Genomic DNA, 19,857 nt, shown 5'->3' on the forward strand with positions numbered 1-19,857 from the left:
AATATAGATTGCACAATAATTTGACGGTTGCCCCTTAACGTTCAATAATATTGTACAAAAATTTGTTTAAAGACGATATTGAAGTTTGTGCAATATTTTGTGCAACCACGAGCGTGCGAACTGTACCACTTGTTAATACTTCACAAACTGACTGATATTGCGCAATAATGCCAACAGACGGTGCAATATTTTCAAGGTTGTACAATATATTTTCAACTTTTCGTCAGTGATGCAATATATTGCACAAACTTTCAATATCGTCTACACACGATCAATTAAATTGCACAACCCAAAATATTGTGCAATAATATTGATCGCCTATGGGCCGCTTTACTATTAGGTATGATACTGGGGAAATTACACACCCAACGTGCAGATGGACGTTTAGTTCGCCCGTATGGTACGAATGACCTTATTCGGGAATAAAAAGCATTTTACCACATGCTAATATTTTACTCAAGATTTGGACAATTTTTACAACAGCGTATAGAAATTTATCAAATAAGGCTGATTGATCAATTGATCGTTTTATTTAATTACGCTAGGCTTTTTTTACACTGAATGTGAGAGAGTGATAGTATTCAAGTTAGATAGATAGATAGATAGAGAGAGCGAGCGAGAGAGAGAGAAGTATACGTTTTAATTTTACTTTAACTGAGTGCAAGGAATCGTGAAATAATAGGGGGTATGGTATGGTATGGTAAAAAAGGATACTAGGAAGGGGGGTTTGCGCTCCCCAGGCACTGCAGCCTTCTGGCTTATTGTACCTTCCTAGTTCCTTAGTTCAACGCAATAGACTCAATCCTTCTCCTTAGAAGTATCAGGTTATTGACTGTCGTTGCTGCAATTTCATTCCCTAGATTTTATTGCATGTGAGGTTAAATCTCCATGGAGCTGTTGCTTTGCATTCGAAGATGATATGAGTGGCTGTTTCCTCCTCCTCATTACATAATCTGCAGATGGGATCATCGTTGTTTATGCTCATGTTGTTTAGATATTTTCTGAGATGCTAGTGACCGGTTAGTAGTCCTACCACTCCTCTGAGTTTGGCCCTCTCCAATTACAACAACGATTTTGCCAGTCTTGGTGAGGGTTGTTTCACCACAAGTTTACTATGTCTAGCACTGCTAGAGTTTATCCACTTCTCCTTTTGTTTTCTTTGGATCCATTCTGCGATGGAGGATTCTATATTTGGTTTTGTTATCCCAAGTTCGGGGACTACGTATGGTTTTGCAGATCCTCCTCTGTCCAGACTGTCTGCTTTGCCGTTCTCAAAATTCCCCTGTGCACTGGCACCCTCAGTAGGGGGGAGTTTAGACCATATTCAGTTTTGCAATGTGGGAGAAAGAACAATTTATGGTTCATTAGTGGTCGCTGAGGCACACATAATAATAGATGTAAGTTCTGGACATCAAGGGCCCTATTGCACAATTTCCAACCCTAAATGAGATAGAAATACGACGGGAGCTAAGCGACTCTAGACCAAGCCAATCTTTCTAAGTAATGCAGATTTGCAAGATCAAATCTGAAGACCATTATCCTGGTTGCTTTCCTTTGTATTTTTTCGAAGTTGCTAATCTCACCAACTTGGAATGGGGACCACACGTCATTTGCGTATTCCAGATGGCTAGGCACGAGGGATTGATATAATCTTTTAACTGCCAAGAATTTTTAAAACTCTAGAAAACCTTGTAATAAAACCAAGATTGCGTAGAGCCTTACCTCGAATTTGTTTGATATAGTCACTGAAAGTGCCCTTTCTGTTGAAAACGACACCAAGGTCAGTGATAGTGTCAACATCTTCCAATTCTCTGCCCATCAACGAAATAATCAAAACCAAAGACACGAGATAGTATATTTTTTTGGAAATTTAATTAATTACCTTGCATTTGTCACTATTCAAAGGAAGACGATTCCGCTCACACCGATTAATGAAGCAGTCCAGCTCCCCCTGTAAACTAACAAAATCGTGAGCGGAACACACGGAGTTAAAAATTTTCAAATCTTCCGCCAATAAAGAAAACTTACAATCCTTGTATATTCTACAGACATCATTGAAATAAACAAGAAATAATATGGGCCCGAAGAGAGAACCCTGAGGCACAACAAAAAATGTTGAAATCCTAATCGATAAATAAGTTATTAATGAGAGCCGAGAAAGAGCGACCAAATAGAAATGATTCGATGAAGCATAACAAAGGATCACCTACTCCAAGGATCTTGAACTTCAACAGGAGAATATCGATGTCAATTCTATCGCAGGATTTAGATAAATGAACACGCGTGAACACTATTTCCATTTTGTGTGGTGATTAGTGACCGCTAGTCGATAATTATTCAGAAATCGTGAGATGCGGTCTGATGTGATGTAGGTTTCAGAAAAACATTTTCTTTATCGTGCCAACGTTTCGATCTTAATTGAGATCATCTTCAGGGCCTGGAATTTACAAAAATTGTTTAAATTTTACAAATACATTTCACATCCTACATGTATTTGTAAAATTTCTGAATAACTATTTTCATTCTCAAGGGAATTTACAATACAATGATAATAATGAAATAACTTTCAATTAATTAAGGTTTTTAGTTGAGATAAAAAAGTCAGTGTCACGAGCGGGTGGGTATACGGGGGTTAGAGAATAGATTACACGACATTTGAAAAATAGCAAAAAGGAGGGAAAAAAAAGGTTGGTTGAGGTGGGAAGTTAGTATCCGAGTGGATCGAAGTCACAATAGCTGAAGTGGTACAGCAGCGGCTTATCTAGCCGAAGGTCTCGGGTTCGAATCCCGCTCGTGACACTGATTTTTTTTATCTCAACTAAAAATCTTAATTAATTGAAAGACATTAATTGGTCAAGCGGACCGCGAAAATTTGTGAATTTAATAATAAAATAAATTGGTACTAGTGGATCTACCCCGTAAGAAACATGCTGATTGATGTTAACATTAAGGAAGGAATTTCGTTCCTCGTTTTCTATTGAAATTCTCTAAAATAAATGGCCCATTGGGACCAAGATTGTTCACAGAAACATTGAATAATCGGATTTTTCTGAAAGATAAAATTGTATCCGGTAGGTACAAGGCATTTATATCGAAACAGTTTTGGTCAGGCTAATATCGCCAATAGTCATTTATGGTTTATGGTCCAGACATGGCTTGTGTCAGTTGAAATTATCAATATTTCATTAATTTTTACAAAATATTGCGAATTTTTCAATTCTCACGTACTTCAACCACAATCGTAATACTTTTTTTGGGTGGTTCATTAGTCGCTTTTCCTCTCCTTTGCTCTGCTGATTTTCCGACGGTTTTTTCCCTCTGCCGTCTCATGTCAACGGCTCGGCCTTGGTGGGATTTCGACGGTGGGAGCAGGAGCCGGAGCTAAGGACACGCCGTCCTTTTACGGCTTTTTCCCGGTCGAGGGCTGTGCCGATTTTCCCGGCCTTTCCCTCAGTCAGTGCCGAGATGCTGTTTTATATACTCTGCGTAAGTCCTTTCGATTAAATGAAAGTAATTTTTCCTCTTGTTATTATCCCGGCCTTCGGTGGAAGCCCATCGCCGCGTACGTGCTCGCTATCTCCTGCATAACTGCACCTGATGATGGGAAAGTTTCATTTTTTTTGTTTTTAACTAGATTCATGTCTTGCTTACAGGGTTCCCCTCTGTCAGCGTCACCTGTGGACAGTGATGAGGAACCGGTGATCAAGTACCGAAGGCTGACTCAAACTCCACCGGCATCAGATCAGGAGATTAGACAGGTAAATCAGAAAATTATTAGCTTGAAATTTGATTTAAAAAACGCACCTTTTGAATTTTTTATATTTTTTTGCACAAGAATTTAAAAAGTTGCTCTCGGCTCTTGTGCAGCCTTCTGTAAAATTGATTTAACGTGTAGTTCATGCGTATAAGATTATAGTTCTGCCTAGATTGTATCCTGAAAATTGCCTCTCCACGGAAACGTTTTTTACCCTGTGATCAGTTCCAGGATGTGGATTGTCTGATGGAAGCTGAGGATTCTCCGGTCCTTGAGGTCGACGTCGACGACGAGGTGATGGATGTGGCCGAAGTGCAGCAGGTTCAACAGGAGCAAGAACGAGAGCAGGAGAACGTTCAGCCCAGTCCGAGGATTTTCGATATATCGATCAACGCAGACGATAACGACTCGCCTTCCAAAGAAGGCGTCATACGACAACGAATCGAACTCAGCGAAGACCATGTCAGACTCTACGAACTCGACTCGAAATACACCAGGTTTGTACAAACATTTTCTCTTTTTTTTTAATAACAGGTCGTGCTTTAACAAAATTTTCACTTTAATAGGTTAAAATTTCCTTTGGCTTCAGTTCTTTTTTTTTATTGTGGTTGTGTATGTTTTGCTCGAGTCTGCTTTACCCTAGAAATGACACGTACCACACAAGATAAAAGTGATTTAACAATCTTTCTATATTACCTAACAAAACAAAAGCTCAAGCAAATCTAATCATCTTTCTTTATTTTTCGTTAGAATATTGCTACAAATCTATTTGTGGAGGGAGGCCATATGGCCACCATGGAGGAGAAACTGGAAGCAATTTGTCATCATCTATTTTTAATACACGGCCAGTTAATTTATGTAAAACGTCATTTTTAGGTTTTATTGATTATGTTGTTTCTTATTGGCAACTATATCGCACACCCACGAGAAAAGTGACACAAGTCGAAAAACTATAAAAACCAGATTTTTTTTAAAGTATTCGTGTGATGGTACAGGAAAAATGATAGACTGTTGGTGGAATCTTAGCTGGTAGGGATCACACTTCTCAGTTGGCGTGAACGTAGATGGTAGGCATGACCATGTGACACTTCTGAATTGGCGGGAACTTAGCTGGTAGGCATGACCATGTGACACTTCTGAATAGGCGGGAACCTAGCTAGTAGGCATCACCATGTGACACTTCTGAATTGGCGGGAACCTAGCTGATAGGCATCACCATGTGACTCTTCTGAATTGGCGGGAACCTAGCTAGTAGGCATCACCATGTGACACTTCTGAATTGGCGGGAGCCTAGCTGATAGGCATCACCATGTGACACTTCTGAATTGGCGGGAACGTACTGTCACCATTCACGAAAAATGGTATTAGTTAGTTCAGTGTCGATCTTTAAAGCATCGATGTTGGTATTTATCAAGAAAAGTGGCTTATTTAGAGTCAAGTCAGTTTTTCATGTTTAGTGAAGTACGCTGTATCGGAGCCACATTTTCACATTATGAATAACGAATTATTGAAATTAATATAGGCTCTAGACTATAGAATATAGACATAAGTTTTAAAAAGTAAACTTTCTTTTGTCTCACCTGTAAAATTATATTTTGTTGTGTCGCTTTTCTTGGGGGTGTGCGATATGTCAGTATGTACTCGTTTTCTGCTTGTAACGATTCAGAAGAGCGCAGTATTTGCCGCAAATCTGGTAGCAACGTAGTTTTAAGTTTGTATGTTATAATGGTATATTTCCATATTAAAACGCAGGTTTTCAAGGATAATAATCTTTGGTAGGACTGTTTTCTGCTTCACGACACATTTCATGTATAGTTTTCTAGAAGTCCTAGGTAACTAGTAGTTGAGTTTCTTTGTCCGGGACTGGGAAGTATTTGTCTTCTTTCTTGCGTGTTGAAACTCGTTTTGTTCATCCAAGCTGAAGAAAGGGTTCGGCATTTAATTTGAAACCGATCCGAAGCCGCATTTCTCTCTGTTCGCTTTTCCGCGGGCCGAGCCGCCTGACTGTTAAAATAGGACGTTGACACTATTTTTACGCGGGTCTCCTTACGTCAGCTCGCTAGGAGGGAAAAAAAGAAGACCGCTTCGGCCTATTAATTTTTCAGAGCTGTCCGTGGTCATTCAATTTTCAACGGATGGTGGAAAAAATCGGCCACATTAGACGAAATTTCCACACGTTGACAGACCCTATTGTTATCTGCAAGGAACCTCTATGAATGCAAAATAAAACAACTTTCGGGGTTTCTTATGCTAGATCCTCTTCAATCCACTTATAAGCAATTAAGGTCTGCCGTGTAAAGAAGAATGGGCAAATACGATTTTTTGTTATAACAATGATCTTGTTAATAAAGAAGGATGTAAATACATTAGTCTATGTCTGGAAGGTTGACGTCACAAACTACATATATATATTAATACGATTATTGGTTCTCTACAAGGTTTTCCGATGCCCAGGTTTTCATAAAACATAAAACATGCTAATGTGTGTACTTTCACTATAGATAACATTAGATCGCTGTAGACAGAGATAAAAATATACGTATTTCTATTATCGATATTTTTGAATTCTTTTAAACTTTTTCATAAATAGCTATAGCATCAAAGGGACATTTTCAAAATATGTTTACACAGCATCTATATTTTAATGTAAATATAGTAAAAACCTGTATTTTAATGAAATAGTGCTTTGATGTCTTTTGTTTTGTGCTTGAATAGTTGTCAAAGTTCACCCAAAACTAATACATTCTGAATAAAATTGTTTTAAAAGAGTGGCTTTAAGTAGTCGCTTTACTAAATACTGATATAAGCTCAAATCTACACAAACATGTGCATACTTCAACGCGTATACAGAATAGTGCTTATAACTCCTCGTAGTTCCATGGCACGTAGTCCAGCCGCCGAAGTTGGGCTCAAGGAGCTATCAACAGTTTGGTTATTTCACCCCCCCCCCTATCGACAGAATCATCCACACTACTTAATATTCCTCCATCATATTCTACACCTGTTATTTAGCTATTTAATCGAGAGTCGATTCTACGCCATCGGGCCTCTCTCGCTAATAAATACATTCTTTTTCAACATATACGCAGAATCTGAAGGCGAAATATCTATAAAGTATATATACATCAGTCCTGTTTCTTCCAAAAATCGGAACAGTTGGCTGAGCCATGGCTGCCATGCTCAACCACGATTCTCTTAACACATGAATCTCTTACCACACTCATTAGGCGGAGGAGTACTTTATATTCCTACCACCTTTACTTACCCTTTAAACCTATTACTTGAACTAACCAGTCACCCTATATGTTAACCTAACCTATGGGTCTAGATAAGACCTACCATTTCTGAAATCTAGAAGTAACCCAAGATGGAGGCAATTTTTATTTTCTTCCTAATCCTTTTTCCCCTTCGCTCTTACTGCTTTCGCCGAGTATTCGAAGTTCCTCCATCACCCTCTACACCTATTATATAACAACGTAATTGAGGGACGATGTGGTTTTCAATATTCCGCCCAATAAACAGTCACGCTAATAAATGCATTCACACTCAACACACACTAGGGACACAAAAGCATCATTACTTTAGACAATAAAACAACCCTTTTCTCAAAGAATCCGAAAGGGGGACCCAGATTCTCGCTGCCTTGCTTCAATTTTCAAATCGGGTGGCATTCCGACGCGCTCTCTATATGAAGCCAAGTAATTTACCGACCTCGAGAATCATCACCCCGGGTGTTGGCATTCCAGGTTCAGAACTTAACATTCCAACTACCTCGGTTGGGCGCCGGGGCTACCAACAGCTAGGTTATTTCAACCGCAACGCAATCAGTTCATAACTCCAATCACACTTTAACTCACCCTTAAATACATTCTTTCCTATGTACATGCCATTCACCACCGTGCGCAAGGGCACTTTTTATTTTGGGTGACATTCCTACTCGCTCCTTAGATGGAGCCAATGAGTTGCACACTTCAATTATATCGGGCACATAAAGCAACCTTTTTTTACATGCCGGACACATACGCGGTATTTAGTTCAAAAGTAAGTGTCCCTGTCATCCTCGCCTGGCTTATTCTTAATCAGGTGTGGCTGACACTTCTTTTACGAGTCAGATTCTCCGAGGGCCAGATCCAGAGTAATTTGAACAATTTGAATGAGGATGTGTAATAGCGGAAGGAATACATTGTCATGTCTTCCCTGGACGCGAATCCCTTCGAAAGTAAAGCTCAAGAAGTGCAAAATGTGAAGTCAGCCGGTTGAACTTTTGTAGCCCTCTGGGAAGGTTTCCAAATGCTGGGTGCTACCAAAGGGGTCAGTGGTTGACACGAGTACCGAGTAATCTAGTAGTTGAATGGTGTTCAGTTGACATCGGTCAGTTGGTCACAGTTTACAGTGGGTACGGTTTAGAGTTTAGGCTTATTCACCAACCAATGGCCCGTGATGAGTTAGATGTTGGATTTTGAATGGGACATTTATTGATTCCAAAAATGGAGACGAATGGGTTACACCGTTGTTAGATAGTGAGCGTGCTATTGATTGGGCTTGTCTGGCTTAGCTATATCCTTTGTCAATTTCAGTCAATAAACATTGTTTTGAAATGGGAAGAGCTGGATTACTTTATTGTAGTGTAGCCCCAGTGATGGTTTTGGAAGAAAAGCTAAAACTGACGAATGATCGACTATCCGAGAGAAACATCTCTCTGCTTGTCAGAATCTACGGCATATATTTTTAATTTTTTTATTTATTTTTTATGTATTTATTTTTTTTTTAAATATTCTTGTAATATAGTAATACAAAGCGGAAGACAAACATCACGATTCGTTTAGAAATTGTTCCTCTATTGTTAGAATTTGATTTGTAATAGTTTTTTGAACTCTCTCTTCTGGAAGAAAGCTAAACTAACATATTCTGTACACCACATGATATGTAAAAGCCGAGAAATTTCATTCTTCGCACCTGTGAGATTAGAAGATGTACACACGCGCGTGTTTTGAAAGCACTCTTGATGACAGAATAATTGCGATGAAAATGTGAAAGTGAGTTTTCCCGTTGATATTCTTGCGGTCGTTTTATCAAAAACACCATCAATGACGAATCTTACACCTTAACCAATAAAAGTCATTTTCCTTTGACAGCAATATAAAACCGTTTCCGATCTGACTTACCATTATTGGCTTTTAAATTTACCTACGTATATAGTGTTCAATCTCGTTGGATGTGAAAATAAGATCAAAGTTGAAGGTGAATTGCGCAAAAACAATTACAACGCTTTCTACAACCTATTGCGTATTGAAATATTAAATTTAAAATGTAAACCGTTATCAGTAATTGATCAAGGACGAAGTTCAACAAAATCAATCTTTCTAATCAGCAATACCTCCTTATTACTTGAATGAGTCAGCTTCATAAGCATTTAACATGCATGGTACTTCTACGTGGTGAATAATGATCCGAGGAGTCGTCGATTAAATTTTTTATTGTATTTTATTTATTCTTGACCGGAAAAAAATTACCGATAATGTCAAAGCTAACATTTATTGCGCTAGATGATGGGAAGATAGCTTTTCCGGTACCTCAGGACCGTATTTTTAAATGTTTACAGTGTTTGTGGTGTGTTTATGTATTGGAGTGAATGAAATTTATTGCCGCGAGATGAAGCGTTTAACCTCGTCCCGTGGATTATCGCGTACCCCGGGGTGAGGGTATGACGCCTGGAGAGTAAAATGAGTTATTAGCGAGAATGGAACGGTTCAACCCCCACCCCGAGGAATATCGTGTACTCTGGGCGAGTGATTGTGACTAGGAATGGCACTCTTTAATCTATGTAACGGCTTCACCGATATATCGTGAAAAATACATCGATATATTTAATTTTAGGTACATTACGACTATTTTATAATATCCATATGAGCGGAAAGAAAGAACGATATTAGTAACGGTAAAAATATAGTCATGGTCATGAATAATTATATAATTCTTATTAAGTAGTAATAAAAAAGATATAAAATAAAATAGATTTAGGTTATAACAATTAAAGTTTTTAAGCCTTTCGAGCATGTTTACAAGTTGCCACTTTTTTTCCTTTTTCCGGCGCATTAAAATATTTTTTTGACTTTTTCCCGATGAAGTCGTAAAAACTTAATAGAAAATTGTACAGATGCCGCAGAAGGCAGAATGGCAAGTTAGGTTTAAGCGGGCAACACACCTGCATCGTTATGTGGCGCTACCCGATGGTACTCGACGCCTTGTCACGTTTTGGTAGGGTGTGCACATCTATGCGACATCAAGCGCCACGCCACGTACAGTCACTCCGCGTGTATCACAAATCATTAGCACAATCGAAACGCCTCTTTTGTTCTTAATGCATTATTTTGAGCATCTAATAAAATGTTAGATAAATTTAATAGTTTTAAATAAAGTGATTCCGGTGTTTTGATCAATTTTCTGCCTAACCATCATAATTAAATAATTTTTATAAAAACTCCCGAATTTTTGATCTCGTTGAATTTGGTTTATATTAAAATAAGAATGTTGTAATTAATATAATGACAGAATTACATATACATAGCTAATAAACTACAAAAATATGAGTGTCCTGTTCTGACGCGACTCGACGAAAATGGTGCAATTTAATGAGCAAAACCATGAAATAAATTGTTAGTCAAATTCATTATATCAAAAAATGGTATTCTGGTGTTTTGATCAATTTTCTACCGAACCATTAAAATTAAAAAAAAAAAAAACTAATGAATTTTTGATCTCGATTAATTTGGTTTATATTAAAATAAGTATCTTGTAATTAATATAACGACAATAATACATGTAGTTTGAATAAAAATATGAGTGTCCGGTTCTTTTGTCTTCGACTATACTTGATGCTACCCGACGACAATCTGGACAGTGGGGATCGCAGAGCGTAGAGTAGGAACGGAAATTAAGACGAAATTAAGAGTCGATGGGGTACTCAGTTTTCGACCCGCTACAAAAATCACGTCAATAAATACATTCACTCTCAACATACGGCTATTACTATATATTTAATAAAACAACCTTGCTTCCTCCAAAAATCGTAACAGGGGACTCGTAGATCACTCGAGGACAATTCTTATATTAGCCTGCATTCCTACTCGCTCCCTATATGGAGCCAAAAAAGAACACCCTTCAATTATGTAGGACACATTAAGAAACCTTTTGTTTTGGCCCAAAAGTAAGAGTCCTTATGAACTTGGTCTAAGAAAACATACACGACTCCTTTATGCGGGGTATTTACCCAATGGAACGTTATTCCTCCTGGTTATGATGAACTAGTGCGTGTTTTCTTTGTTATTGTCATTCTGCAAAGTAAGAGATCTTGAGAAATCTAATTTTTTTACATATGTAAACAACGAGACATATAATCCAGAAAATCCCCTTATCCAAAACTAAACAAAATTTGGTCGGCTATGCTCCTAAAGCGGGGAACACACCCGATGCCTTGTCACGTTTTGGTAGGGTGTAGACATTTATGCGACGTCAAGCATAGTTAACATTTTTCTGAGCAGAACCGTGTAATAAATCGTTTGTTAAACTTAATTGTTTTAAATAAAATTATTCCGGTGTTTTGATAAATTTTCTTCCTAACCATCATAATTAAATATTTTTTCTAAAACCTCATGAATTTTTGACCTCGTTTAATTTGGTTTATATTAAAATGAGAATGTTGTAATTAATATAACGACAAAATTAGATATACATAGTTGGAAATAAACTACAAAAAATATGGGTGTCCTGTTCTGACGCTACTCGACGAAAATGGTGTAATTTTATGAGCAAAACCATGAAATACATTGTTAGTCAAATTCATTATATCAAAAAATGGTATTCTGGTGTTTTGATCAATTTTGTACCAAACCATTTAAATTAAATTAAAAAAAAAACTAATGCATTTTTGATCCCGATTAATTTGGTTAATATTAAAATAAGTATGTTGTTAATATAACGACAATAATACATGTCGTTTGAATAAAAATATGAGTGTCCGATTCTTTTGTCTTTGACTGTACTCGATGCTACCCGACGACAATCTGTACAGTGGGGAATGGGGATCGCAGAGCGTAGAGTAGGGTGCGTTGCGTGGCATCGGGCAGATGTGCACGGGGGTAAGGGATAATACAATCTTATGGGAAATTGGACTTTGGATTTGCGTCGCATAGCGTCGCATCGACTAAGTGTTCTCGGATTTATTGTCTCCGCCTAGTCTCGTGTCGTTGAGAGTGGATTAATTGTCATCATCTAGGTTGAAGGAAAACCAGAGTGGTTTGCGTCCTCATAATCAAAATTTACCTTCAGAAAACGAAAATAAATAACGCAAAACTTTTTCTCCGTTTAAATTGGAAAAACGCCTTGAAAGAAAATAGTGTAAACAATAATATATAATTAAAAATATTTCAAAACACAAAAAGGATACAATTGAATTATTCAAAATCGCTACGGACCTATTGTATTGATACTAGTACCGATTTACTAATACTAATATACAGTATTCCCTTACCTCATTTAAACATCTGTATATGCACCTCTTCTCCCTCCAAACAGAGTCTATTTAACCACAGTTTAAATTTACTTAGTTATTATTATTTTTCTTGTTAATTTTCATTGACTCATTTTAATTTTAACTCCTCTTCGTTTTGTTTTCTGTTATTATTGTTCGTTGAACACCACGACAAGGTTTTTTTTTGTCAAAATTTTAATTATTTTTACTTTAACTGAAGTATTATTGCAAGGAGACCCTCCTGTCCCAGAATTTTTTTTTTCTTCTTCGTCTATTATGCCTGGTTATCTATCAGTTATTAGGCGTTGATATATAGTTACATATATAATATATTATATAGGCGTTAATAATTACAATAATGTACAATTTATCGAGAAAATTATTATAATTGCTTCACCTGGTTGAATTTTTTTTGCAGCAGACAACTCAAGCATAAAATGCCAAAAAACAGGTAAACTATTTTTGGCATGGATTATTAACTTTTGTGTGTTTTTTAAATATATTTTTAAAGCAAAAGCCTGTAGATTTTTTTTAAAATTTGTATTGTCTAATTTTAATTTACACACGATTTTTCAATATTGCAATATTTATTTACATAATTAAAAAAATGAAAGAAAAATAAAAAAGTGATTTTAACATGCACTCTACAATTTTTATTTATGTCTAGTTTAATTAAATTTTTTGTGCATGTTTCCTATATGCCAATAAACAATTAATTAATATGTCTTATGTTTTGTTGTGTTTTTAAATGTATTGTTAGTAAAAAATTTGGTAGATTTTTTTTCAGTTTTATTAAATTTTATCTCGTTTTCGAATTTTCAGTCCTGAAATATTTAAAGAAAAATATAGATTTCAGCATGCACAATAGAATTTTTTTTCATTTAAGTAATGTCTAATTTAATTCAATTTTGTTATTTGGAGATCGTGAGATGCGGTTGGTGTGACGTAGGTTTTAGAAAAATATTTTCTTTATCGTGCCAACGTTTCGATCTTTATTGAGATCATTTTATTGGGATTTATGTGTGTATAATGTTTATAAATTTCAGGCCCTGAAAATGAACTCAATAAAGATCGAAATGTTGGCACGATAAAGAAATTTTTTTTCTAAAACCTACGTCACACCAGACCGCATCTCACGATCTCCAAATAATCATTAACTAACGGTCACTAAACACATTAAATTTTGTGTGTACTTTTTTGTCTTTCAATTTGTGTGGAAATACGAAATCCATTGGTGGTATGGAACATGGAAAATTTGATTTCTAGAAAATGAAGTCCTTCCTTACGATCGACGGTTTCAATGAAAATCGGCACCGATTTTTCACCCATGACGCCAATCAAAGGCTACGAAGTATTCTAGGTCCTATGCTCCACACCATCTACACTGCTCAACACAACACACAACTCATAGCCTGGATGCGACAAACTGGTCATATTTACATTGTTTTTCTTAGCTTTTCAAACCAATCGAACAAATCTAGTCTGGGTTTTTAACGTTTAAGACCAGCCCAGTTTATTATTATAAAAAAATCAACTCCGGGTTTAAGCTCGGGGAGGCTTTTCGGACTTAAATTTGTTTTTCTCCCCTCCACCCCAAAAGTTACCCCTCCATTTCAACCGTTCTGCGGTTTCAGTCCGACAGGTGTTGCCTGGCGGGAAGGATCGCTACCTGCTAAAGAAAATGTTCACATTGGTCCCACGTGCTTACATATGCGCGTAAGTAAACATGACTTATGGAGAAAAAAATATTGTTATTTTATCGTTTATGTGTAGGGACGGTTTGATTGAAACAAGAACATTTTTTTGTTATGGAAAAATCACTCGCCCCATATTTACAGCAAAGGATCTCGTTCATGGTTAAAGCATGGCATTTGGGTGAAATACGCGTCGTTCATTTTTTCAAATTTTTCTTTTCCCCGAAAACACGGTTTTATATACTTTGTTATCTGTCCTACTCTTATTAATTTTACGCATGTTTGCAAACTGTGTATTGTAAATCTTATATTGTTTCATTTGATTACATATTAGCTAGTTTTAATCAGTAATATATTAAAACCATAAAAAAAATGTAAAGTCACTAGTTTTCGTGGTCCGCTTGGCCAATTAATATCTTTCAATTAATTAAGGCTTTTAGTTTAAATTATGATTTTTCCTTCTTGAAGGTGGGATAATAGGTCATCTCAAAGAAACCACAACCAGTTTTTATCCACACGTTTCGGATTTATTTTAATCCTTCCTCAGTGAGTTAACGCCTATACACAGAACAAATAATTCTTACATTTTTAGATCAACATGGTTATCATTGTTTCTTCACTACTTACAATGGTTATTTTTAAAAAATAAAATGTTATAAAGTATTAATGACCAACGATCACTGTTTTAACCATTGTAAGTAGTGAAGAAACAATGATAACCATGTTGATCTAAAAATGAAAGCAATATTTGTTCTGTGTATAGGCGTTAACTCACCTGAGGAAGGATTAAAATAAATGCGAACGTTTTGGATAAAAACTGGTTGTGGTTTTTTTTTTTTTTTGAGATGACCTGTTATCCCACCTTCAAGATGGAAAAATCATAAGTTAAACTGTTGAGGTCGAAATATAAGAAAACATCGTTTTTAGTTGAGATAAAAAAAGTCAGTGTCAAGAAAAATGTAAAGTATTTTTATGGCATTTTCCTAAACGAATGTTTTACACACTCAAAGGCAAAAAATCTGACGCTCATATTTTATTTTCACTTTTTTGAAAATATTCTTTTACTCAAAATGTTTTAGGCAGCCTTTAATTTTAGGTAAAAAGTGCCATACTCATCCAACCTCACTAGTCAGAAGAACGTGCTGGTAAACTCATTGTGGTAATCCCTACATCCAGTGATGACAAATGGATTAACACAAAGTTGTCCCAAAATAAATTGACTAAACTGGGCCAACAGTTTCAAGAACTCCCTTAATGTACCTTAATACAGCCAAAGATCCATTCTGTATGAACTAGGTAGAACATGGACGTTGATTCCATGCCATGCCTGATTCTCTTTGGAAAAGGCTGTGGCTCACTTGTGTCACATTAAGCAAAACTTTCTCCAACTCTTCTCCATACACGGATCAGGTCATCTGATTGCCACAAACCAAACCAGCACTCATCTGCGAATAGAACAGCCCCCCATTGTTCAAGTGTCAAAGTGATATGCTGACTCTTCTCTAGCTAGTACCTGACCAGGCTATTCTTGAGCCATCTGATGACTGTTTTAGAGCTCACCCTTAGGTTTCCTTCCAACTCTTCTCCATACACGGATCAGGTCATCTGATTGCCACAAACCAAACCAGCACTCATCTGCGAATAGAACAGCCCCCATTGTTCAAGTGTCGAAGCGATATGCTGACTCTTCCCTAGCTAGTAGAAAACCTGACCAGGCTATTCTTGAGCCATCTGATGGCTGTTTTAGAGCTCACCCTTAGGTTTCCTTCCAACTCTTCTCTACACACGGACCAAGTCATCTGATTGCCACAGACCAAACCAGCACTCATCTGCGAATAGAACAGCCCCCATTGTTCAAGTGTCGAAGCGATATGCTGATTTGGGAATAGTCAGTCGCCTTTCTACTCTTCCCTAACTAGTAGAGAACCTGACCCGGCTATTCTCGAGTCATCTGATGACTGTTTTAGAGCTCATTCTTAGGTTTCCTTCCAACTCTTCTCTACACACGGACCAGGTCATCTGATTCCCGCAAACCAATCCAGCACTCATTGCAAATTGAACAGCCTCCCATTGTTCAAGTTTAAAAGCAATGTGCTGATTTTGGAATAGTCAGTCGCCTTTCTACTCTTCCCTAACTAGTAGAGAACCTGACAAGGCTATTCTTGAGCCCCTGATGACTTAAAAATTCCATCCATAGTCATTTATTGTGGATTTATGTTTTGTTCATTTCAAATTAAAATAGGTTAACAAAATGTTCCCAGTTCCATTTGGACATAATAAATCTTAGAATATTAAATCAACAAGAAGTATGTGAAAATAACTCCAACAAAATGTCTTTTTTTGACCAAAAAGAAAATTACTTTATCTATGAATTTTTTCCCCAAATTTTAAGATTTTACTGTCCATTTTATTCGTTACTGATTTAAAATTATTTTTTTAAGGTCTGCGTATGAGAATCGTGTCGGTACATTCTGTTTCAAGCACCAGGACACTGACACCGATGGCGACCTTCAGGCTGAAGAGGAAGAACGGCAGGATGAAACGCCTGAGGTGGCGAAAACTGAAGAAAGTTCAGAAGAAGAGTGGACTTACACAGGGCAGGTAAAATTGAATTTTTGATCTGTTCGTTGATTCGTGTATTATACACTTATTCTATTTCAGGTTGTAGAAAGCCAGCCAAAAGTCGAGGTTTTGCTGGACAGGCCGAAACAGGAAATTATAAAGCAGCTGGTGGATCAGGTGGAGGTTCTTGCTTCTCCGCTGAGGAAGAGAACAGACACAAAATACAGACGTGTCAAAGAATGGTTATGCCAATATCCAGAACAGAGGGTATATTTCTTGGCCATTATTTATCTGAAATATTTTTCATAGATTTATCTAAATTTATAATTGCGTGGTTTTATATTATCAATTTGTTCCAGGAAATTGGTGATAGCAGAGATGCTAGCAGTGAATATACAACAGAGGATGATGAGCTTGACTCGCGGATGTACAAAAATACAGGTGACTCTAATACATCGGTTGACTTGGAGAGCACGATCATCAACCAAGATTCGACAGAGTCACTTCAGGTCATACAAGAACAACCAAGAGTCAAATTACGCAACAACAATAAAAGTGTTGGCCAGCGTCCAAAAAGTGTCTCCGATGCATCTGCCATTTCACCGACTCACCTCATCGACCAGCTGGGTCATTCGATTTCCGAATCCGCGATTCATGAACTTTCTGGAACGAATGGTGTCAAAATGGACTCTTCCGTTCACACCGGAAGCACTTTGTCATCCTCGACTGTCGAAGATACTGCACAGACGCAAGAGGGTAGCGGTGGTGGTTACTGCTCCAATTCGTTAAGAAGAAGAAAAACAAAACTCAGGAAAAAGAATTTGGTAAGTTTTAATTGCAGTTTATAGTTCTTAACAACATTTAGAATTCTTGTTTTATTTTTTATTTTAGGGGCGTAAAAGTGAATCAGGCTCAGATGGTCTACTAGCACATTCAGATGGCAGTCATCCGACACCAATCTCTCCTATAAAATTTCCCTTGGCTAAGTTAGCACTGAGGCGATTAAGTGCAGATAAGGCTTTTTCAGATTCCCCTCATAGAAGATATGTTGTCCCTGTAAGATTATTTATTCTCTTAGTATTATTTTTTCCTGACGTTTATAAATCAAATTTGTTTTCTTTGTAAGGTTGACAGCCCGTCAAGCAACAGTTCATCTGAAGTGGAAAGCGATGGAAGTGAAAAGCAGCGCCGGAAGCTCACTAGGCCCGACTTCAGGATAGGTCCTGCTTTCAAAGTCTCTACTTATGCTGAGGTGAAGCCGGTCGTATCCAACGACAGCTCCTACTCAGAGCAGGCCTGGGACAACTACCAGGAGAAATATATGTCTGAACCGTATTCAGAGGACCCTCCAGATTCAGAGGCCGCTCGCAAGCTCCTCGACTTTGGAGACGATTACAGGAACTACCTGGACAGTCAGTCCGATTGTGCATCCAGCCTAGGGCGCAACACTTTCCATAGACGACCAAGGAATAAACCATATCAGGTAAAATAATAGAATTGTGTTAACTTTGTGATGTCGGTGAGGCGTTGATCTTTATCAGCTCAGATAACAAGACCTATATTTCATGCCACAACTTACTATGGCAAAACTCACTGCCAGACAAAATGATGTGCTCCGCATGACATCTTTCACTTACAATTATTTAATTCTTCTATTAATATTTTTCTGAGCCAACTTCACAGTGTACTAAACAACTTTGGCATATATATCCATTATATTTAGATTAAACCTACCTGCAGAAGTCTAGTTCTGAGGCATGCCAGCGACTATAAAGATAATCTCATTGCATATTTAAAATCAGTAAACGCGTATGGGTACATATAACAACCACACGTTATAATCCCCACTCTTATTATGTATGAATGTATTTATTAGCGCGAATGATTCATCGTATGTGTGGGTGAGGCTGTGACGGAATATTGAGTACCCACAGGCCACCGAATTAGGTTTAGGTGATTGTAATGGTTATTAGTATGACTATTGTTAGCATGATGAGCTCTTTTTATGTGTAATTACTTTGTAATACATTTGCATATTTGTGTCTTGCACTATTTGTATATTCGTGTATAAATAAATAAATAAAATAAAGCAGCAGATGATGAGCCACCACCTTCTCCGCTTAGATTTACATTTACGGTTGTATCTTCTGGTTCAACTACTCTTGAACTACAACCGTTGTGTACATTTGAGCATTTTTATCATTTTATTGATAATAATTTTATGGACGTGGTAAAAACTATAAATGAAAGACATTTTTGAAAGTAATTCAAACGTTATTTGAACGCTACAACTAGCGCGTTTTCTTTGTTATTATCATTCTGCAAAGGTCTTGAGAAATCCAATTTTTTTTTTCATTTCTGAACAACGAGACATACAATCAAAAAAATCTCCCTACCCAAAGCTAAACAAAATATGGCCGGCTATATTCCTAAAAAGAGTTATTTCAGTAGAAGAAATATAATTTTTTATAAGGGTCGGGTTCAATATGTACCCTTGAAGCAATCGAGATTTGCAACCAAGTTATTCATGTTGTATGTTGTCTGGAATTTTTTTATACACAGGAAAAGGGACCAAAGTTAACTAATCTTAGTGACTTTTTTCATAATTTGTTGAAGTCGTGAAGAGAGGTCAAGAATGAGAATGTTTAGAAAAAACCCTTTTTTATTTATTTTTTTACAGACGTTTCGACATTTATTCGGGTCATCTTCAGGGCATAAAGTTTTTTTTTTTAGTAAGCCGACCCTTATGTTCAGTATGTACCATTGAAGCAACCAACTTGCCCTGAAGATGACCAAAATAAAGGTCGAAACGTCGGCAAAAAAGGGTAATTTTCTAACTACCTCTTTCTTGACCGCCTCTCACGACTTCAACAAATTATAAAAACTTCCATTTAACATAGTAACAAATTTTGTCCATCCATAAACTCTCTTCGACCTCGCTATATTTTCAAGCTGCTTCAGTTCAAATCCTCTATCCACTCTCTTAATACCTACTCGTTTCCAAATGGCCTGTATCTTCATCGTCTTAAAACCTGCATATTTGAGAAGTCCTTCCTAGCTCGAGCCACAAATCTCTGGAATTTCTCTTCTTCTGCCAATCCACCAAGCCGCATCCCGAACCTCTTTTAAATCCCTCCTGTATGACACCCTCCAGAAAGAGATGATATAGTTCACAATATTCTTAGGTGCTTTTGCTACAATAGAAAGCTTGTTATCTTCCTTTTTTCAACTTATAAGTATACGGTTTGTGATCATGTTAGCAAGAGACAGAGAATACGGTGTTAGTACTTTTCCCTAAATCCTTATTATTGTTTCTA

General features: G+C 37.0%; 1 protein-coding gene across 5 annotated transcripts in view; it reads left to right on the top strand.

Annotated features, from left to right (window-relative positions):
- Nucleotides 1-19,857, top strand: part of LOC106666348 — a 461,223-nt gene that overhangs the window by 393,283 nt on the left and 48,083 nt on the right. For 4 of the 5 annotated variants that reach the window (XM_014393475.2, XM_014393472.2, XM_014393473.2 and 1 more), the window contains 8 exons: nucleotides 3,654-3,758; nucleotides 3,980-4,251; nucleotides 12,703-12,735; nucleotides 16,420-16,579; nucleotides 16,640-16,807; nucleotides 16,900-17,364; nucleotides 17,432-17,596; nucleotides 17,667-18,023. In XM_014393475.2, coding sequence (XP_014248961.1) covers nucleotides 3,654-3,758; nucleotides 3,980-4,251; nucleotides 12,703-12,735; nucleotides 16,420-16,579; nucleotides 16,640-16,807; nucleotides 16,900-17,364; nucleotides 17,432-17,596; nucleotides 17,667-18,023 — 1,725 coding nt within the window. The remainder of the gene's footprint in view (nucleotides 1-3,653; nucleotides 3,759-3,979; nucleotides 4,252-12,702; nucleotides 12,736-16,419; nucleotides 16,580-16,639; nucleotides 16,808-16,899; nucleotides 17,365-17,431; nucleotides 17,597-17,666; nucleotides 18,024-19,857) is intronic. The other variant, XM_014393474.2, reaches the window with a different exon arrangement.

The sequence above is a fragment of the Cimex lectularius genome, unplaced genomic scaffold, assembly GCF_000648675.2.
Source record: "Cimex lectularius strain Harlan isolate CLEC.00 unplaced genomic scaffold, Clec_2.1 scaffold62, whole genome shotgun sequence".
NCBI classification, from domain to species: domain Eukaryota; kingdom Metazoa; phylum Arthropoda; class Insecta; order Hemiptera; family Cimicidae; genus Cimex; species Cimex lectularius.